General features: G+C 41.7%; 2 protein-coding genes across 3 annotated transcripts in view; one reads left to right on the forward strand and one right to left on the reverse strand.

Annotated features, from left to right (window-relative positions):
- The window catches only part of cnksr1 (connector enhancer of kinase suppressor of Ras 1), a 77210-nt gene extending 70046 nt beyond the window's left edge, over positions 1–7164 (reverse strand). For both annotated transcript variants that reach the window (XM_020526848.2, XM_048613016.1), the window contains exon 1: positions 6580–7164. In XM_020526848.2, coding sequence (XP_020382437.2) covers positions 6580–6631 — 52 coding nt within the window. In that variant the 5' untranslated portion in view covers positions 6632–7164. The remainder of the gene's footprint in view (positions 1–6579) is intronic.
- Positions 7165–9108: 1944 nt separating this feature from the next.
- LOC109926956 (heat shock cognate 71 kDa protein-like) lies at positions 9109–22715 on the forward strand. Its single transcript, XM_020526849.2, has 3 exons — positions 9109–9739; positions 17511–18623; positions 22076–22715. Exons 1-3 carry the CDS (start codon positions 9170–9172, stop codon positions 22322–22324), a joined length of 1932 nt encoding a protein of 643 aa, XP_020382438.2. The 5' UTR covers positions 9109–9169; the 3' UTR covers positions 22325–22715.
- The last annotated feature ends 299 nt before the right edge of the window (positions 22716–23014 follow it).

Genomic DNA, 23014 nt, shown 5'->3' on the forward strand with positions numbered 1-23014 from the left:
ATATAACCTACAGGCTTAAGAAATTGATTCAAACAAGCAGTTGCTTATAATGACCAATTAGTCATTTTAAAATGTATTGGTTTAAAGAACAGTTCTGAGGAAAGGTCACTGGATTTTCTCTCCACAGATGCTGCCAGACCTGCTGAGCTTTTCCAGCAACTTCTGTTTCTGTTCCATTTGAAACATGGATTGAAATCTCAAAAGAACCAGTTGCAAATAGAAGGGATGGAAGACAGCACGAGGGACAGGAGAGAAAATAATCTATATCTAAATATTGTAGTCGGTTTAGCCATACTAATGGCAAAGAAAGGAAAACATCATGTATTATAAACAAAGGGGTTACGTTAGAGCTTGCAGTAATTGTCCATTTGTTATTTCTCCACTCAAAAAGAGTCAGATGAAAAGATTTCTATTGTAAATATTTGTGCTCTGTTTTCTCGACTGTTAAGTAACCAGCATTCCAGGGGAGGACAAAGAAAATGCTTCAGAAGACACTCTGAAATTCTCTGCAGAAACTGGTATCTTACTGTTGACTGAGCATTTGCCAGTTATTCGAAATGTACGACTTGTCTGTCAAGCTGTATAATGCTTGGAGTCCAAATGCCTTAATAATAAAGCAGAGAGGAGTCAGAGACATAGAAACAAATCCTGCTAATGGATCCTATTACTTTGTGGGGCATCCTGTCCCCACATGCCCAAAGAATTTGTAGGTGGAGAACCAGCCTGTTGAGTCACAGCAAGATACGTGGCAAAATATCACAACCCTGATTACACATCATCTTCAAATTGATGGACGAATAGCAACAATAACTTACATCTTTTGTTAAATAAATTCAATTAATAACTTTAATACTAAATTAGGATCTAGATATGTGGTATACGTGGAATATGATATACGAAAAATACTTTGAAGGCATAGAACAAGTCTAACAACTAAGTGTAAAGATTTCCGGTTCACTGTCTTGGGCAAATTATTGAACGCTAAACCAAGGCTAGAATAGAAACTCTTGATAATGTAGGAATTTGGGGGCTCCCCTAGTTGAATGATCCAAAAGTCAAACAGGTCATTAATAACATGTTTTAAAAAAAAGTAATAAACTGCAAAATGTCTGCTTCTTCATCATGGAATGCATTATGGAAATGTTAGTCTGATTCCCATCACCATTTGTTTTGTTGTACAAGCTGCTCCATGTGTTTGAGGGGTCAGATGGCCCCAGTTATACTGACCTGATTTTACGTTGGGATTTCTGAAAGCTAGGTATTCATAAATTAAATATTTTTCCTATTACCATGCAGGGCTTCAGTTTAGGGGCTGATGCATAGATATGTACCTTATAAGTAGCCAGAAGATGGGTTTCTCCCCATCGCTACCTAGATCTTAGTCTGGAGATTGCTGAAATGCTTTTAATGATAGTATGAGGAGCTAAAATCAGTCACTAAAGCCATATCTGTGACTCTTTAAAACATCTACTGATGGGATATCCAAGCAATGTCAGGCTCAGAGAATCTTTCCAAAAGGCACTGTAGCATACATCTTACTTTACTATAGTAATTTAACAGTTTGTTGGACATTATTTTAGTTTGTTATCTGCTTCAACAAAACATTTTAAATTGTAAATAAATCTGGTGTGTGGTCTGACTTGCACAAATCAATCCAGAGCAGTGAATATTTTCCACATTGTGCATGGCTTCCTTGTTTTCTCCAGCACGCTTACTGAATGGCCCAGTGTAGAGGGAAGTGAAAAAAACTGGTTTGAGTTGTTAAGGGATGCAGTCTATTTGTGGAAATATTTGCAAGCTGTTTACATAAGAACAAAGTATTGGAAAAATCCCAAGTCATAACAGAAATTTAATTTACATAGTTTAACCAACATTATATCTTCAACTGAGATATGATTGTATTGTTTAATGTGCCGCTAGCAGAAACTTTCAGACATGATGGATGAGAAGGCAATAGGTACATTTCATACCAGAATGTTCACTAAATGCCTTCCTGCACCCTCTCTCCCAATAACCTGAACATTTGCACAGTTACATTCTGACATAATCATTATCTTATAGAATCCTTGGAGGTGACATATTCCAGGACCCACAGGAGGATAAAGAACAGAAATATTTGCAGAAGGAGGAGACTATTTGGCCCAACAAGCCTATCATTTGTGATGGATCTCTTCAATCTCCTCTCCAGAAACACACACAGTTATCTGCTGAGCTCAGTTACATGGTCCCAGCAATTTAATCACACAATTCTAATAATCTTATGTGAAAAGGTTTAACTAAACCTTCATCAGTGACTAATATGGCAAGATTAACTTTATTCATTCATATTTTGATTTAATTTATTCATGCATGGGATACCAACATCACTGGCAATACCACCATTTATTGATTATAATTGCCTGCCTCAAAGAATAGGTGTTGAACAATCTTCTTGAAACTCTGTAGCAATTGTGATGAAATCTTTGTAGTGCAGGTACATCGACACTGCTGTTGGATTGGGAGTTCTAGGATATTCATACAACAGTGAAGGAAGTGCTACATATAGTTCCAAATCAAAATGATGTGCAACCTGGAGGCAGTGCTCTTCTCAGGCATTTCCTATCCTTATCCTTCAAGGACGTACTGTTAAAAGATGTCTGGATGAGTTGCTGTAGTGCATCTTTTAGGTGGTACATATTGCTGTCACTGTGTATTGGTGGTGGTGAAGTATATGTTTTAAGGTGGTGATCAAACAGCTGCATTGCACTGGCCAGTGTAAAGTTTCTAAAGTGTTCTTGAACCTATGCTCATCCAGGTAAATGCAGGGTATTATGTACACGCCTGACTTGTACCATGCAAATGGCGACAGTCTTTGGAAATCTGGAGATCAGTTACTCACTGCAGAATTTCCAGCTTCTGACTTGCTCGTGGTATATAGTATTTATATGGTTGGTCCATTTCAGTTTCTGGTTAATGATGAGCACCCCCATCCAGGACATTGAGGATTAGAGATAATGTCACGAGGGGAGGTAGTTAGGTTCTGTCATGTTCGAGATAATCAATACATGGCATTTGTATAGTGCAAATGGTATCTGCTACATAAGTGCCCAAGTCTAGACCTTGTTCAGATCTTGCCGTATTTAAGCATAGGTCACTTCATTATCAGAGGAGTTGCGAATGGAAGTGAACATTGCACAATTAACAAACATTTCTATTTTTAACTATATAACAAAGGGAAGGCCATTAATAAAAAGGCAGCTAAAAATGAGATTATATAAAATCCATACAAAACATAGTGGGGTTGAGCCTGGGGCACCAGTTTTCCTGGGGAATATCCTGGCGTTGAGGTGCTTGGTCTCCCAAAAACCGCATCTTCCTTCATGCTGGGTACAACTCCAGCCAGTCAAGGTATTTCACCCAATGATTCACATTGACTTCAATTTAATTAGGGCTCCTTGTTGCAACACTTGATCAAATGCTGCTTTGTCATCAAGGGCAGTCATTCTGACCAGTCTCTGGAATTTACAACTCTTTAGTCCATGCTTGGACCAAGGATTTAATGAGGTCTGGAAAAGAGTGGACTTGGCAGAATTCAAACAGTGCTTCAATAGACAGGTTGTTGGTATTATGTAATGGTACAATTGACAATACCTCGACCACCTTGCTGTTGATTCAGAATAAGCTGTTTAAGATTTGTCCTGCTTTTAGTGCATAGGACATACTGGGATCATTTTCCATATTGTTGAATAAATACTAGTGTTAAACTGAGTCACTGAGGTAAAGTTCATTTGCAAGTTGTTCTGAAAGTTTTTGTTTGTACCATTTCAAAAGTCTTTTTTTCACATAACGTGCTCAGCTTTCAATCCTGACACCTGGACTTGTCTATGTTACATCCTCTCAAGGTCACTCCCCACCACTATACCTTTCAAAGTCCATATTGTCTTATGATTTGGTGACTAAAAATGGACACAGTACTCCAAATGGGGCCTCATCAACGCTTGCATGGAAATCTAATTCACGTTGGTCTCGTGGTAATTCCAACTACAGGTGGAATGTCCACTCACAATTGATTCGACCACAATGACATAGATCCTCAAGTATTGGCATAACATTCACTGCACTGTACCGTCAGTAAAGTAAAGGATAAACAAAGTGGCAGCACAAAATTGACAGAAGCACACTATTGCAAACTGTGCATTATTGCAGATTGTGCACAACAAAAGCCACCTATGCAAATCAAGCAATGAACTTATTTGACTGCCTTGGCTTAGCTCTGAAGAAGGGTCACTGGACTAAAACATTAACTCTGATTTCTCTCCATAAATTCTGCCAGACCTTCTGAGTTTTTCCAGTAATTTCTGTTTTTTGTTTCTGATTTCCAGCATCACAGTTCTTTCAGTTTCTTTTATTAGGAATTTGAAACTGTTTGGATCTTCAGGAAATAACCAATCATACACACAGATTAGTCCCTGATGATTGTCGTTTTATAGTGGCAAGAGTTTGAAATAATGCAATGTTATAATTTTAATCAACAGCAATGAATAGGGAATATCCAGTTGGAATAAAAATAAAACTGCTTTTGGCCCTCATCATTTGACAATCAAAGTGGCTGTTGCTGAGACAATTCAACACTCCAGAGCAAAGAAAAAATAATCCTTATCTCAAAAGTACCATCTGGGGACAACAAAATCTGGTTTTAGACTTTACATTAATAAAACCTCAACATAAAAAGATAAAGTTTTCTTTTGGCTTTTGTGGGGAGGCATTAGCCTAATGGTATTATCATTAGACTATTAATCCAGAGGCCCAGGTAATCCTCTGGGGATCTACATTTCAATCCTGCTGTGGGGGATGGTGAAATTTGAATTCAATAATGTGAAATTAGGGTCTAATGGTGACCATGAAACCACTCTCAGTTCACTAATGTCTTTTAGGGAAAGAAACCGGTCATCCTCCCCTGGTCTGGCCTACATGTGACTTCAGATCCACACCAAAGGGCATGACTTAATTGTCCACTGGGTAATTAAAATGTGCAATAAATGTTGGGGAGGGGAAGGTGATAGTGGTATTATCATTGGCCTGTTAATCCGTAGACCCAGATAATGCTCACAGGACCCAAGTTCAAATCCCACCACAGTAGATGGTGGAATTTGAATTGAATAAATATTTGGAATTAGGAATCTACCGATGACCATGAATCCATTATCAATTGTTGAGGAAAAACCCATCTGGTTCACTAATGTTCCTTAGGGAAGGAAACTGCCGTCCTTACCTGGTCTGGACTACATGTGACACCAGATCCACAGCAACTGTGGTTGACTCTTAACAGCCCTCTGGGCAATTAGGGATGGGCAATAAATGCTGCATAGCCAGCAACACCCTCATCTCACGAATGAATAAAAGAAAAAACAATGCCCACATCCCATGAGTGAATAAAAAAATTGCAATTACTGCAGACAAAGTGATTAATTTATCACTACCATCCACTTTTTATCTGGAGAATGTGATAGCGTCTGGCATAGAATTTACGACAATCTCTAACTAACCATGGATTGAATCCCTTCTCAATAGTAAAGTAACATCATTCCAACTCCAGCATTTGATTGGATAGATATACCTGGATTTCTCGAGTGTACTCCAATTTCAAAACTGACATTATACAAAAGCCATTGAGGGCATAATACTGTCAACAAACCATATCCCTTTTCCTACTTCCAACCTAACAATGCCATTGGTGACCAGGTTCCAGTACCTGTTCACTTTTCCTCCAATCCATGCGTTAGCTTGGAATCCACATCACCTTCTGACGTAGACACGTTCTGACAAATAACCAGACACATCTCATCAATCATTGCTTCTACATTGATCCTCCCGTAAAATACCTAGGGATAGTTCGCAATGTAAAATGCAATAAATAAATAGAAATACTGCTATTCGAGTGTCCATGAACGTCGAATCGTGTGTTACTGACAGTGCTGTGACGGAAGGCCTGGGCTCTTGTTAAACAGAACCCTTTGATTCATTATTCAAACCTCAGGGGCAAATGTAAAACTAAAACCTGGTCTGGGACGGGAACCCAGTATCGTAGGTTTGAAGACGTGCAAAACGAATCGTCCTTTCGCTTGTACAATATGGGTGCCTTTTTGCCCAATTAAGCCCAAAGTTGAGCGAGGAGAAACATAGAGAAGTCAGTAACAAAAACACAGAAAAAACTCAGGTCTGGCAGCTTCGTGGAAAGAAAGCAGAGTTCAGGTTTCGTGTTCAGTAACCCTTCCTCAGAACAAGAAGTCAGTCAATTAGAGAAGACAGTCCTGTTCAAGGTGAACAAATGATCAAGGCGAGAATGGGCCGCTTCTTACTGTATTGGTATAAACAAGTGCAACTTTGACTATAAACAACAGCCAGATTACAGACTGCGTGGGGGGAGGTTGCACAATCTATCGATCGTAAACGGATTTTTTCAGTTTTTCTGCAGGAATGCCGACCCAGATGCAAATCACAAAAATCAAGACAAGCCACAACTTGTTGAGTTTACTGAAGAAGGAACACCTGGTAAAGCTGCCCTTGCGAATTTCCATTTCCCTTTTCGAGATCTCTCACCTTGTAACCACAGCGAGACCTTCCGGGGGCTCCAGGTGTTGATCGGTTCCATTCCCACCTCACACCCGACCAAAACACACGTTCAGTTGGCGATTCCAATTTCTCCCAAAACACTCTGAGATTTTCACCGAAAGTTCAACCGCTTCCGCCCAGCTCCGTCACACGCAGGTAGGCGGCGGCGGCGAGCCCCCATTGGTCGCTGCACCTGTCATTGACCAAACAAGGTGCGGCCTGAAGAGAGCAGACAGAGCAACAGAGAGATATGGGCGGCCAGGGAGGGACCGGGGTAAATGGTAGTGCTAGGTTAGACTCCCAATCTACTGACACCATTAATCAAAGGATTATTGTCAGTATTCCTCATGAGAAAATTAAAATACCTGAACGTAAAGCTAACTCCAAAAAAGTGAAAATTGTGCTAAGACTACACCAACAATGATGAAAACAAGCGACTTGCTTCATTTGCCAACGTTACGGAAATGTGGTTGTAGCCATGTTCAGGAAAAAATACTGTACATTCAGTGGGGGAGGGAAAAGAGAAAAGTGGAGAGAAAAGATGGGGTGATGGGGTGATGGGGTGATGGGGTGAAGGGGGGGGAGGGGGGAGGAGGGGAGGAGGGAAGAAAAGGGGGGTGGGGGGGGGGGAGGGGAGAAGGGGGTGAGGGTAGGGAGAAGGGGCTGCGGAAAGGGAGAAGGGATGGAAGGAGAAAAGGGTGGAAGGAGTTAAGGGGAGGGGAAGAGGGGAGAAAGTGGGGGGCATTGGGGAAGAAATAGGAGGGGAGGAATGGGGTGGAGAGATAGAGGGTGGAAATGGTGGGGAAAGCGAGAAAGGGGAAGACAAAAGGAGACAGAGAAAAGGGGGGCGGTTCTCCCGGATGTAAAGATGACGAAATGTTTGACTACTATTTTTCAAGTGTAGGTAAAAGTGGCAGGATTTGTATCTACCTAACCTAGTTGCAAGGTGTCTGCGAAATGCTACTGAGTTCAATGACGTGGCCAAGTGTGAAATATTAATTAATGATTTAGAAGCAGCAATTGCATCCACAAATGACCGAATTAGGGATGGGCAATGAATGCTGATGTCGCCAGACGCTCACATCTCGAAAATACATTTTAAGGAAACTGAAGATGATACTGAATTAGTAACATGATGAATTATGAAAAACATCTTATGCAAATTCGAAGAAAGATCTAGGCGAATACGATTCGTGGTGGAGATCCAGCGGATCGACCATGATACAGGAGAAAGGGTCGCTGGACCCGAAACGTTCACTATGATTTCTCTCCACAGATGCTGCCAGACTCGCTGAGCTTTTCCAGCAATTTCTGATTTCGTTTCTGATCTACGACATTCGCAGTTCTTTCGGTTTTTGTGAGACAGGAAAGGTTTGTTTGTGAGATTTGTCAGAGAGAAATATTATCTGCCAAATAGGAATGTGCTGAAAGTACCAGAAGAGATTTTTAACTGGCTAAGTCAAAACCACTATGCTTCCAGGCTGTGGTGTCAAACTGGGTGTCGGAGTGAATGGCAAGGGATCTAAGTTAGAAACTTATACAATTTGTTGTAGAACTGACAAAAAAACATTAAGAACAGAAGCAGACGTTGCTGGAAAAGCTCAGGAGATCTGGCAGCACTTGTGGAGAGAAAGCAGAGCTAACGTTTCGGTTCCAGTGACCCTTCCTCGGAAACTCAGACCCTTCCTGAGTTGAACAGAACCCATCATTGACTGCCCATTGTTCACAAGTCCTGCGACACGCACAGTGACTAACTCACCCCAGTAACTTTTAATTGAACATCCGAGGTATTTAAAGTGGGTTCAAGGAGGTCACATTTTTAACCATGGCTCAATCAAAATCATCCCAGGCGCTTTGGGGCCTGGCAGATATAACCGGCAGGGATGTCAGCAGGGTGCAGCTTTCACGGAGGATCGGAATCAGACAGTGATCCTGATATTAATAAAGTAATGACACTGGAAAATGCTGCTGGAAATAGATCTTCATTGCTCGTTGCTGAGACTCCCAAACACAACTTTGCTCAACTTCCAGCAGGTGCGCCCTGACCTCTGCTGTACCAGTGGGAGGCTGTCACGGCGAGAAGGGGTATTACTGACAATGAATTAAATACAAGAGGTAGGGTCAGAGGGGGAGCAAAGAAATACAATAAGGAAAAAAAAATCAAAGTACAGAAACGTGGGGAAAATACAGTAGAGCAGAGAGATTAAGTGGGCAACTGCTGATCGCTTCCCATGTCCTGCTTTAATTATATACCAATACTTTCTTCTGATCAATTATCAATATTTGGCTTTGATTGGATATGGATTCCCTGCTCCTACTAGTTATTGACCCTCTTTCCCCCGTTCTCTGTGTGAAGCTATGTCACTGGTAAACACTGGTTGTATTTGGTTACCTCCAGTCATGCCTCTCTGTTGACAAATCGCTCTATTTCTAGCAACCTCATCACGGCCAAATGCTAAGCTCTTGGATCAGTCCCAATTTCAAGCGCCCAGAACTTTCTAACATTGGTATAAAGAGCCTCCCACCAGCACTGGCAGCACTGTCTGTGCAGCAGCAATTCACTCCTCTTCCTGCAACCATGAGCTCCAAAGGTACCCCGGCGGTGGGCATCGACCTGGGCACTACCTACTCCTGTGTTGGAGTCTTCCAGCATGGCAAGGTGGAAATCATCGCCAATGACCAGGGGAACCGCACCACCCCTAGTTATGTGGCTTTCACCGACACCGAGAGACTGATCGGGGACGCGGCCAAGAATCAAGTGGCCATGAACCCCCAGAACACCATATTCGATGCCAAGAGACTGATCGGCAGAAGATACGACGATGCTACTGTGCAGACCGACCTCAAACATTGGCCTTTTAAAGTGATCAATGACTCCTCCAGACCCAAAGTTGAGGTTCAGCACAAGGGTGAAACTAAGACCTTCTACGCGGAAGAGATTTCCTCCATGGTGTTAGCCAAGATGAGAGAGATCGCAGAGGCTTACCTGGGAAAGAGCATCTCGAGCGCAGTCATCACGGTCCCCGCTTATTTCAACGATTCCCAACGCCAGGCGACCAAAGATGCAGGGACTATCGCCGGGCTCAATGTCCTCAGGATTATTAATGAGCCCACTGCAGCCGCCATCGCCTATGGCTTGGACAAGAGGGTGGGTAGTTTGTTTGTTTAGTTGTTCTTTGGATGTGGATTTTGCTGGCTGGGCCAGCATTTATAGCCCCACCCCTTAGTTGCCCTTGAGAAGGTGGTCCTGAGCTGCCTTCTTGAACCACTACAGTCCATTTGATGCAGGTAGACCCACAAAACCCTTAGGGAGGGAGGTCTAAGATTTTGACCCAGAAACGCGGAATTTCAGCCATATATTTCAAAGTCAGGATGGTGTGAGGTTTGGAGGGGAACTTGCAGGTGGTAGTGTTCCCAGGTATCTCCTTCTAGATGGTAGTGTATGTGGATTTGGTAAACATTGTTTAAGAAGCCATGGATGATTTCTGCAATTCATCTTGTAGGTGGTCTACACTGCTGTCACTGAGCGTAAGTGGTGAACCAATGAATGCTTGCAGATGTGGTACCAGTCAAGTGGGCTACTTTGTCCAGTATAGTGTTAAGCTTCTTGCATGTTGTTGGGGTTCGCTCTTGTCCAGGCAACTGGGGAGTATTCTATCACATTCCTGACTTCACAGCTTGTGGATGGTAGATAGGTTTTAGGGGGTCAGCAGGAGGAGTGACTCATGTCAGGATTCCTAGACTCTGACCTGCTCTTGCAACCATAATACCTATGCAGCTAGTCTAGTTCAGTTTCTGGTGGAAGGTCACCTTGAGGATATTGATAGTGAGGGATTCAGTTACAGCAATGCCATAGAATATCAAGGAGCGATTGAAGGATGTGCTGTTGTTGGAGATGGTCATTGCCTGGCACTTGTGTGGCACAAATGTTACTTGCCATTTGTCAACCCAAACTTGACAGTGTCCATGTTGTGCTGCATTTGGATATGGACTGCTTCAGCATGTGAGGAATCGTGAATGGGTTTGAACATTGTGCAATCATCAGCTAACCTCCCTATTTTTGACCTTATCATGGAGGGAGGATCTTTGATGAAGCAGCTGAAAAGGGTTGGGCAGTACTCTGGGAAAATTGGGACTGTGTGTGCAGTGGTAGTGTCCCCTAACTCTGAACCAGACCGAGGTTCAAGTCTGACTTGCCCCAGATGCACGTTTGAGTGGTAAGTTTGCTCAGTTGGCTGGATGGCTGGTTTTTAATGCAGAATGACTTCAGTTCCTGCACCAACTGAGGTTACCATGAAGGACTCTCCTTCTCAACATTTTCCCTTGCCTAAGGTGTGGTGACCCTCAATTTAAATCACTCTAATGAGAGAGCAGCCCCATAAAAGTACTCTAACCTCATGTTGTGCATCAGTTGAGGGATGCTTAGGTGCATGGTGGGATCCTGTATGTGCCCATCCCTGTTCATACTTGGTGACACCATTTAAGAATGAACCCTTACTCACTTTCAAGGCAAAAATAATGGGAATTTTAATTCTCAGGAAGCTTAAGATCATTGAATTTATTTCATCAAAAAGTCATGGATGTTGGATTATTGAATTAATTCAAGGCAGAGTTACACAGCTTATTGATAGATAGGCGAGTTGAGAGTTATGTGGGGTTGGACGTAGATGGAGGCAACCAGATCAGCCATGGCCTAAGCCTACTCCTAAATCCAATGTTCCCATGGAAATAGATTGATTTTGCTAATGTAGGCCTTTTTTTCTAATTTTCCCTGGTCTATCAGGTTTACTCTGGTTATCCATAACCCAAGGCAGTTCTAACAATGAGATATAACCAATTGTTCTTTTTTAGAGCAAGGTACACTCCAAAAATGATGCAATAGATATACATCACAAGCTTGCTGTACAATGCTTACAATTGCAAATTATTTGGTTTGCATGGACGTGTCAGAGGATCAGACAAACAGGTGATCAACCTGCTGTCTCAACCTCCAGTCACTGATCAGATGACTCCTGCTAGCTATTACTCTGAAGGCGATTTCTTATTCTGCTTTGCCATGCAAACAGCCAGTTTGTACAAACTTTAACATTCCAATCTTCAGCGATTGATCAATTTGACCATTGACAAACATCATAGGTGTAACATTTTCCACGGTCTAGTTAATTTTTCACTCATTAAGACAACTGCCTGTTTTTTTTAATAAGAGGCTTATCTCTCAGTTTTAATAAGCCTAACCTCATGCCAGCTTGTTGACCCTGCTCATAAGCTGTACTCTTGTAGTTTTTATGTCATCCAATCAACTGTATAATATTTACACAACTTATGATCAACAGCTTTGTTTCACTGACAAATGGTACAGCATGCATCTAGCGCATGCATCTATTTTAAATCAGAACTTCAGTCAGACAGTATCCCAGTGCAGTCCATCTCATACTGAGTTACAGCTCTTAATTTAAACACAACCCTTCAGAAAGCAAAGTGATTTTCTAATGATAGGTCACCATTTGATTGATCTTTCAGTAGAGCAACTTTCATATGCTTTCCTTATTTTAGCTAAAGTAGCAAAATTTAGGGTTGCTACCCACAATGACAGCAATGTGGACTGTTGCTCATCGCAAGATAAAATATGTGAAAACTCTGTTTCAGCCTCAGATTGTTGCCAAGGAGATGGTTGAAGTTGGTTGCTATGATACTGTGTTTGTGGCCATATCAGTGAAACTTATGGGATGAAAGCAACAATAATATGAAGTTGGTGAATGATAGGAAGCAAATAGTGGAGTAGTGATGAATGGTTGTCTTTCAGGCTAAAGGATATTTATTTTAGCATCCCAGCAATCTGGATCTATCATAATGAACTGTAGTAGTGTACATGCACTAGTTCAAAATTTATGGATAACAACATTTGGAAGTGTGGGGCTATGAATTGTGGGGAAAACAAAGACTTGAGAGATATCCTTCAAGTGAACAGCTGGCGGAATGGTTAGTCATGTAGCAGATGAAATTTAGTGCAGAGAAATGTGAAGTGATATTTTTGGGGGAAAAACAATCAAGAGAGACAATAAGAGTAAAGTGCAGCCTCTCTGCTCCTATGATGCTGCTTGGCCTGCTGTGTTCATCCAGCCCTGCACCTTGTTGTCTCGGATTCTCCGGCATCTGCAGTTCCTACTACCTCTGATTCAAGAGTAAAGTGATGATGACTCTGAGAAAACTTTTCTGGTTTATGGACAGGCAATAGAGAACAATGATTATAAATGAGAAGGATGGAATAAGGTGAGATGCTTGACAAAGGTGAAAACGAGGGTAGAATATCAGAAGTTACATTAGTGGAATTATTTGCATCAGAATGAAGATTCAGGAGGTGTACAGAATTTGTTGCAGTTGAAAGATGGAAAAAACCTAAGCTACAATATACAACAGTGGCACACGTTATCTCATAAGTCTAGGTCACAAAATACATTGACAGTAGATAACTTTACAAGATGGCACTAAGAGCAGTAACAGGATGGGGCAGGATTGATTTAATGATATGAGCCACACCACTACCGTGACAGCTTTGACAGGGCAAAAGGTAGAAAATATAGCTGGGTGGCAAGATTTCATTAAAGGGGGGTGGCATCCTCCCATAATCAGATCTTGATCAGGCCAGAATGTGGATGCAAATCATCCACAACTGGTTCAAGGATGGGTGCAGCATTGTTCACAAGTGAATGTTCATTCTGGAGGGTCATGCAAAGACGGAGGTAATAGCTGATCTGCTGGGAGAGTTCACAGGATCAGCAGCAGGAAGGGCAAGTTGAATGGGAAGGAGAATGGCAAAATCAGCTTCCAGTTGGTGAACCTGGGTGGAAACATCATTGAAAAAAATTGTCATTCTATTGAGGCAATTGGAATTCTGCTCACTATGAGGGAATGCCAATAGTCTTGAAGGACCATTTGGAAGATGCCAAGCCAGGCAGAGAAGGAAGATATCTAAGAGGGAATCAAGCCTGGGATGCTGCCAGGAAAGTTGAGTGAAACCACAAAACTGGGTTTGGGATAGCAGAGTACTTCAGAAAAGAGAAATGAAAAGAGGTGTGACAGAGGGTTGGGGAGCACAGTTCTGAGGGGTAAACAAAAAAAAAGTGAAAAAAGTGTAAATGGAAGTAATGGACTAAGGTCTGGAGTGGTAACCCAAATGTATACAAATACTGAAAACTTCAGTATCAATTATTGGAATACAGAATTTAGTAAATGGGAAATAAACAGGAAATAAACAGGAAATAATATGATAGAGTCTAGATTAACACCATAGGTTTCGTGGTGGGATAATTTTGATGAAGGTAGGGTAAAGTTGTCATTGAATATGGATTAGTTGTTATCCAAGTTCAGAGATAATTGTGGCAGGTGAGTTGTTTCCAAAAATGGAAGGTAGAATATCAGAAGTTGCCCTGATAAAACTATTTGCATCAGATTCAGGAGATGTACAGATTTAGTTACAGTAGAAGGGTGGAAAACTAAACTACAATATACAATTACAATAGCATGTGTTATACCATTAGCCTAGGTCACAAAATACAATGACAGTGAATAACTTTACAAAATGACACTAAGCAAATGTACAAGAGTAGATTACGTTATACCATTAAACTATACGCACAGACTATCAAGCATCTCGAGATTAGGTTGCATTACAGTATGGAAATAGGCTGTACCATAAGGGTAAATTGCATTTATCTAGAGATAAAGCTAGAAGCAAGATTAAATATTTATTTCGGAATCAAAAACAGAAGTTGCTGGAAAAACTCAGCAGGCCTGGCAGCATCTGTGAAGAGAAATCAGAATTAACGTTTCGGGTCCGGTGACCCTTCCTCGGAACGTTCCGAGAAAAGGGTCCTTTGTTTAATTATGATGTGTTCCCAAAAGAAATGACATGCGCAAGCGTGTTAAAGAAAAAAAATCACTTTCCCGTAGAAAGCATTGTAGTAAGGGTAGATTGCGTTCCTGACCTGTAATGCTAAAAGCCTATTGCATACTTTAAGCTAACTGGCCCAAAAATCTTTTCACAAGTTTTTACAAAGCAAAGATTGCTTAAATATTAGAAAATTAGTGTACTATTTCAACTTAACTCCTGCTCCAACTTTCCACCTTACTCGATTCTCATTTGCCCTATGCCTCCCTTTCCCGACTTTCACCCCCACCCTCATTCGCCGCCTCTCCTGCTCACTGACCATTCCGGTCACCATTTCCCCTTCCCAACTGACAAACGCTCTCTCTATCTCCTTTTCTGATGAAGGGTCTAGGCCCGAAACGTCAGCCTCTCTGCTCCTATGATGCTGCTTGGCCTGCTGTGTTCGTCCAGCCCTGCACCTTGTTGTCTCGGATTCTCCAGCATCTGCAGTTCCTACTATCTCTCTCTATCTCCGTCTGTCGCTCCTCCCTTTTCGCTATCTCACCTGAACCCTCGCTCTGAGCTGCGGGGGGAGGTGGAGGCAGCCAACAGGGCGGGGTTGAAAAGCGAATCGGAGATAGTAGCAACTGCAGATGCTGGAGAATCCGAGACAACAAGGTGCATAGCTGGATGAACACAGCAGGCCAAGCAGCAAAAAAGCTGACATTTCGAGCCTAGACCCTTCATCAGAAATGGGGGAGGGGAAGGGAAATAAATACGGAGAGAGGGGGAGGCGGATAGAAGATGGATAAAGGAGAGGATAGGTGGAGAGGAAACAGACAGGTCGAAGAGGCGGGGATGGAGCCAGTAAAGGTGAGGAGTTAGGGAGGGGACAGGTCAAGGGGGCGGGATGAGGTTAGTAGGTTGGAGATGGGGGTGCGGCTTGAGGTGGGAGGAAGAACAGGTTAAGGAGGCGGGGACGAGCTGGGCTGGTTTTGGGATGCGGTAGGGGGAGGGGAGATTTTGAAGCTTGTGAAATCCACATTGATACCATTGGGCTGCAAAGCGCCTAGTAATGCAGTCACCAGCAGAAGATGGGGTTAACAGCAATAAGGAAGGGAGTAATAGAACGCCAGTTTGCTTTTTTTTAAAAAAAAGACTTGAATATGATCAGGAGCCCTGCTAAACCGGAAATAGCTGTTGCAGTATTGAAGCAATTTCCTTAATTTACTCTCCACCAACATAAAAACACGTCGTTAGAACGTATCCTAACTAGGAGACAGCTGTATATAGTTCTAGCTAAGTTTTTAAAAAAAATCCCTGATCCTTCCAACCCCATTTAATTTAGCTCTCTCCCTTTCAGTTCTGCGTAAGAGCACTTCTGGATATAAATAAACTGCTCCTTCCAACCTTACTTTGATTTCGCCTTTTCTCCCTCACCTTTGATGGTCTGCATTACCATTTACGGGATTGCCTGTAAATTAATCAGTTGGGGAACACGGGTAATTTACTGGTCACGTTAACTTGATGAAAAAAAATACGACGGGTGATTTGGTGATTAAAAAAACGTTCAGTTGTGTGTAAGAGCACTTCTGGATATAGAAAAAGAAAAAAAAAATGCTGAACAATAGATTATAATGGAAAAGTCTCAGACAATAGTTGTGTAGAGTACAATATTCCATTGCCTATTAGTTATTATTTGCAATTAAGAATTACAATAAATATTTTCCAGTGTGATTAAAATAGCTACAAAATATTCCCAACGACGATTATGAACTAAACAAAACTGCTGAATGCCTTTTTCTGATGAAGGGTCTAGGCCTGAAACGTCAGCCTTCCTGCTCCTATGATGCTGCTGTTCATCCAGCCCTGCACCTTGTTGTCTCGGATTCTCCAGCATCTGCAGTTCCTACTATCTCTGCTGAATGCATTAAGTTGATTTAATTCGGTGATTTCAAAGAACACGTGAGAAACCTATCAGAACATTGATCCATTCAGCTTCCTCCACTCGCAACACCTCCCCACAGCACTATCTCATTTAATCACTGAAGGTGCAATACTTGTCCCTTTATGTCCTCACCACCCAAGGCCCCAGACACACCTCCCAAGCAAAACACTTCATTCAATCTAGTCTGCTGAATTCGCTATTATTAATGCAGTCTCCACTAGATTGGGGAGACAAACCATAAACTGGGTGATTGTGGAACACCTACGTTCTGTCCATAAAAATGACCTTGAGCCTACAGTTGCCTGTCATTTCAACACACCACTGTGTTCCTATGCCAATGTTCTACCTCAGGCCTGCTGCAGTGCACCAGCAAAGCTCAATGCGAGCTGGAGGAACAACTCCATGTTTTTTACTTAGATACCTTACATCCTTCACGACTCATCATTGAGTTTAACAATTTCAGAAAATGAATCTTGTCCATTCCCCATCCCCACAACCCCATGTCCTGTCATGAATGGGTTGCTTTCAGCACAACCAACTGATTTACAACTACTCATAGTCCCTATTATCACCCATCTAGTATCCCTTCTTCCCCATCAACAATCCCTTTGTCTGCCTACCCTTTTTTCTCTCTCAATCTGGGCTCCGTCTGTGCCCATCTGTTCACTCCTCCACCCTGTTGCCCCAGAACCCTCCAATCCCCAGCATAAATACCATCTTTTCCTAGCTGCTTCTAGTTGTGAGGAAAGGTCACTAGACTTGAAGTATTAACTATGTTTTCTCCCTATAGATGCAGGCAAACATACTGAGTTTCTCTCGCAATCTGTTTTTGTTTTATTGTTGGAAATTAAGTCCAGTCCAAAACTGTCCTTCAGAATATATCTCAAACCAATTTTCTTTACAACAGTGATAGTTAAATATATTCACTTGTTAGAATCCAATTGTATCATCCCTTTACTCCTTTAATTTATTTAACAGTCCTCACACTGATGATGTACTTTCAAATAGGGCTTGACTTTTTTCTGATCAACTTGAACACCCAGCCCTTCCATCACAATCTCTGGTGTGGACCGTACCCTGAAAATTGTTTTGTTTCTTGTTTAGGTAGGAACGGAGTGCAATGTCCTCATCTTCGATTTGGGTGGTGGAACCTTTGATGTGTCTATTCTTACAATCGAGGATGGTGTCTTTGAGGTCAAATCCACAGCTGGAGACACACACCTTGGTGGTGAGGATTTTGATAACCGTATGGTTAACCACTTCATTGAAGAGTTCAAGCGCAAATACAAGAAGGACATCAGTGGAAATAAGCGAGCTGTGCGTCGCCTCCATACTGCCTGTGAACGGGCAAAACGAACTCTGTCCTCCAGCTCCCAGGCCAGCCTGGAGATCGACTCCCTGTTTGAGGGTATAGACTTCTACACCTCCATTACTCGGGCACGGTTTGAGGAGCTGAATTCTGATCTCTTCCGAGAAACCCTGGAGCCTGTGGAGAAAGCTCTAAGAGATGCCAAAATGGACAAGAGTCGGATACATGAGATTGTGCTTGTGGGGGGATCTACTAGAATTCCAAAGATACAGAAACTTTTGCAGGACCTATTTAGTGGAAAGGAGCTGAACAAAAGCATCAATCCCGATGAGGCAGTAGCTTATGGGGCCGCTGTACAAGCAGCCATTCTATGTGGAGATGTCTCAGAAACAGTGCAGGACTTGCTCCTTCTGGATGTGACACCCCTGTCACTGGGCATTGAAACAGCTGGGGGAGTGATGACAACTCTAATCAAGAGAAACACAACTATTCCCACAAAGCAGACCCAAATTTTCACTACATATTCGGACAACCAACCTGGTGTTCTGGTCCAGGTGTTCGAGGGTGAGCGAGCCATGACCAAAGATAATAATCTTCTGGGCAAGTTTGAGTTGATAGGAATCCCACCAGCACCTCGAGGTGTCCCTCAGATAGAGGTCACTTTTGATATTGATGCCAATGGAATATTGAATGTTTCTGCTGTGGACAAGAGTACTGGTAAAGAGAATAAAATCACCATCACAAATGACAAGGGGCGTCTGAGTAAGGAGGATATTGATCGCATGGTAAATGAGGCAGAGCATTACAAAGCAGATGATGAAGCACAACGACTGCGGATAACTGCCAAGAACACCCTTGAATCTTACGCATACAGCGTGAAATCCACAGTGGAAGATGATAACATAAAGGTAGGAATCAATACTGTGATATCAAATAGCATGCTTCTAAGGAAATAGGCAGATGGACTATGAAACAAAAAACTGGAGTATGTCAGTAATGTAGTTATCACTATACTATTAGTGTTATAATGTGCTGTTCAAAATATGCATTTTAACTGACTGCAAATCACTAAGTGTTTCTATAAATTCTCAAGGGTTGTAGATTCTTGGAAATAATACAGTATACATTTAACACAAGTGAATCTGTCTCCTTGAGCAAGCAGGAACATAAAGCACTTAGCTATGCACTGTTTATCACATTATGGAAAAGTGTTATATAAATCACAGTAGGCATTCGAAGAGCAGAAACCCAAGCCAAGGCATCTGAGGATTAATGATCTGATTCCGTACATAGTATTTTAATTCTGTCGGATTTGAGATGCTTAAACAAAAGGATTTCCCCGAGGGACTTGTGACAGTACCATTGAATGTGTAAAGTACTTAATTAGATCATTTCCACCATGCTGTTTTGGAACAAATAAATAAACAAACAATGTAAGTGTTGTCTCCCGAGTAAATTGAAAATGTTTTGTGTAATTATTTCAGATACAATAGTGTTGACCAGCAATTCTGTATGTCTCCTTTTCTTGGCAATTTTTTGTTCTTTCCTCTCTAGGACACACATGATCCTTGCTCAGATACAGTTCCATGAGGCCATGACTTAGCATAGAGCATAGAGTCCTACAGTGCAGAAAGAGGCCATCTGCCCCATCAGCTCTGCACTGACCACCAAAGTGCATCCCACCCAGACCCACTCATCTCTATAATCCTGCATTTCCTGTGGCCAACCTATTTAGACTGCACACTGTGGACAATTTAGTAGGTCAATCCACCTAACCTGCATATCTTTGGACTGTGGGACGAAACCAGCGCACCTGGTGGAAACCCACACAGACACGGGGCGAATGTGCAAACTCCACACAGACGATCACCCGAGGCTGGAATCGAACCTGGGTGCCTGGTGCTGTGAGGCAGTAGTGCTAACCACTGACTATACAAAAGGAATGAGTGGAATATCTATGAGATGGCTTTTAGGAGTACAGCCCACTAGGGAACAGGTAGTTCTGGATTTGATGATGTGTAATGAATCACAGAATCAGTACAGAGTGGAAGCAGGCCATTTGGCTCATCAAGTCCACACCAACCCTCCATAGAGTATCCTACCCTATCCCTACATTTCCCTTGGCTAATCCACCTAGCCTGCACATCCTAGACACTATGGGCAATCTAGTATGGCCAATCCACCCAATCTGCACACCTTTGTACTGTGGGAGGAAACCAGAGCAAACTCACACAGACACAGGGAGAAAGTGAAAACTCCACACGGACAGTCTTCCGAGGGTAGAATTGAACCTGTGTCCCTGGTACTGTGAGGCAGCAATGCTAACTACTGAGCAACCATGCCACCCTTCTGCTAACTTGCTGAAATAGTCACTACTCACATATAGTCACCATTTTCAGCAGGGTTTATAAACATGAGGTGATCAAACACAATAAACACTCAATACACAAAGACACATTCATACCATCACACATGCATGTGTGCACACTCACAAATACATTTACATGTACTTACACATACACAGTCACATGTTTACATGCACAATTATGTGCACATGTTCACACTTACAATCGCATCTTACCATTTACACTCAGAGACAACCAAACATGCACATATTCAAGCTTATGTCCACACAACCATATGCTTACAGACTTGGAAACAATATACACAATTTGCACATGCAGATACACACACATATAGATACAGACAAAGAACAGGAACTATGCACACATGGGTTAGAATACCACTATGGTGGAATTTAAATTCAATAAAACTCTGCAATTAAAAGTCTAATCTTGACCTAGAAACTATTATTGATTGTTGGAAAAACCCATCTAGTTCATTAATGTCCTTTAGGGAAGGAAACTACCATCTTTACCTAGTCTGGCCTACATGTGACTCCAGACCCACAGTAATCCCTTCTGGGCAATTCAGGATGGGTAATAAATGATGGCATAGCCAGCGACGCCCATATCCCGTGAATGAGTGAGACAAAAAAAGGGCATGGAAAGGGTAAATAGGCAAAGTCTTTTCCTTGGGGTGGGGGAGTCCAAAACTAGAGGGCATAGGTTTAAGGTGAAAGGGGAAAGATATAAAAGGGACCTAAGGGGCAACTTTTTCATGCAGAGGGTGGTGCGTGTATGGAATGAGTTGCCAGAAGAAGTGGTGGAGACTGGTACGATTACAATATTTAAAAGGCATCTGAATGGGTATATGAATAGGAAGAGTTTAAAGGGATATGAGCCAAAAGCTGGTGAATGGGACTAAATTTATATAGGATATCTGGTTGGCATGGACGAGTTGGACCGAAGGATCTGTTTCCATGTTGTATATCTCTATGACTCTATGACTAAATAGAGAGATGTGGAGGTGAGAGAATACATTTCACTTGTATTTACAGCGCTTTTACTGATCAAGTATAGCTTGACATCAAGTCTTCCCTCTTACAACCTGGAAGCTATTTCATTATCTATTTTCTTTTCTTGAATTTTCAAACTCTGATGGCATTGCTACTTCAATTTAGATCTTTCATTTTGGCCTTTTTGTACTGAAAAGATAACATGTATGCACATCTTGATTATAGTTTCACTAATAAGATTGTTTCACATAGCAAATAATGATGAGAATATTAATTGACTCCAGGAAAGAAGTGTAATGGTGAAATGGGCAGACAAGTGGCAGTTAAAATTAACACAGGGAGGTGTGAGATTATTTGTTGTGGTAAGAAAAATAAGCAGAAGGAATACAAACTAAATAATACAACACTGAAGGGAGTGCATTAACAGAAAGAACTTGGGATATGTGTCCACAAATGTTTGAAGATGGCAGACAAATTAAAAAAGACATGCATATTCCTTGGTTTTATTAACAAGGGCATGGAGTACAAATGCATAGACGTTATGCTCAACCTTTATTAAACACTGTTTAGGTCCCAGCTGGAATTCTGTGGTTACTGTTGGGCACTACATTTCATGGACAACTGGACACCAGAGAGGTTACAGAGGAGATTTACTAGAATTGTACCAGGGTTGAAAGATTTCAGTTACATGGAAAGATTACAGAAACCGACTCTTTGCCATAGAGAAGGTTAAGTAAGATTTGATCTTAGCATTCTGAATCAAGAAGAGTTTTGATACAGGTAATGGGAAACTGTTTCAAGTGGTGGGGCGTCATTAATCAGAGGACTCAGTTTTAGAGTAATAGACCCAGCAATGACATGAAGAAAACTAGGATGTCTGTAATTCAACAAAATGCTCTTGCAGCTGTGAGGCTTAAACCTCAGTATCTGTGACAATGATTTAACTCCACTATATTGCCTGCTTAATGGATTGAGATTCACATCTTAATTTAATCTTTTCAGGGTAAACTGAGCGAGGATGACAAACAGAAAGTTTTGAACAAGGTAAAGGAGACCCTTGATTGGCTGGATCGAAACCAAATGGCTGAAAAAGATGAGTTTGAGTTTCATCAGAAGGAGTTGGAGAAGGTGTGTAATCCTGTTATCGCTCAGCTGTACCAGAGTGGTGCTGCCCCTGGTCCAGGGGGATTTCCTCCAGGAGCAGCAAGCAGCCCAGGATCTGCTGGACCAACTATAGAGGAAGTGGACTAAAGATTACAGAAAAATTAATGAAACAACAATTATTCTCCACAGAGCTGATGTACTAAAATAGCATTTGTTTTCTTCAAACACATTTATATTCTCTTGAGTTTAAGTTTATTCTTTTACTATTAAATTACCCATGATGTAAACAGAGTACAGTGTGTGATCCCAAACTAGATCATTATAGCTTACAGTTAGGCACAGAGTATCACACTCAATGTTCGAAAATAATTCTTCTACAATGTGTGTTTTGATATAAATAATTGTATTCTTCACACAACACCAAGCTATGTACGTGTCAATAAGATATTTTAGCAACAGGTGTAACACAGAGATTGCATAACTGGCAAATATCAGGCTGAAAAATATGAACATTAAAGTGCATGATTGGTGTATCGTACTTTGGTCTGAGCTGGCTTCTGTTCCATTTACAATGTAGCACCATGATCAGCGATGACTTTGTATGATCTGGGTTGGTTGCCTATTTTTAGAAACCTTTGTTGATGTTGAAGTATCCATAATTGTTTCTCTAAATTGCACTCTCTGCTTAGTGTGCAGTTTTGGTAGTTATTTACCAGCTTGCTTGTCATGTATCTCTTCCATTATCCTCTGTCTTTGAAAAATTACGTCTTGTGTATCCTGTGTCTTGAGCATAAGTTGTGCAGCAATGCAATTCAAAAATCTTGCTTTGTTGCTCAG

This window comes from Rhincodon typus, chromosome 27, assembly GCF_021869965.1.
Source record: "Rhincodon typus isolate 14 chromosome 27, sRhiTyp1.1, whole genome shotgun sequence".
NCBI lineage: Eukaryota > Metazoa > Chordata > Chondrichthyes > Orectolobiformes > Rhincodontidae > Rhincodon > Rhincodon typus.

Bases quoted from the DNA above. Each gene is read 5' to 3' on its own strand.
- LOC109926956 (XM_020526849.2), top strand. From the start codon at position 9,170: ATGAGCTCCAAAGGTACCCCGGCGGTGGGCATCGACCTGGGCACTACC. The intron at 9,740-17,510 runs GTGGGTAGTTTG...TTTCTTGTTTAG, and splicing joins CCTATGGCTTGGACAAGAGG to GTAGGAACGGAGTGCAATGT. The intron at 18,624-22,075 runs GTAGGAATCAAT...TAATCTTTTCAG, and splicing joins TGGAAGATGATAACATAAAG to GGTAAACTGAGCGAGGATGA.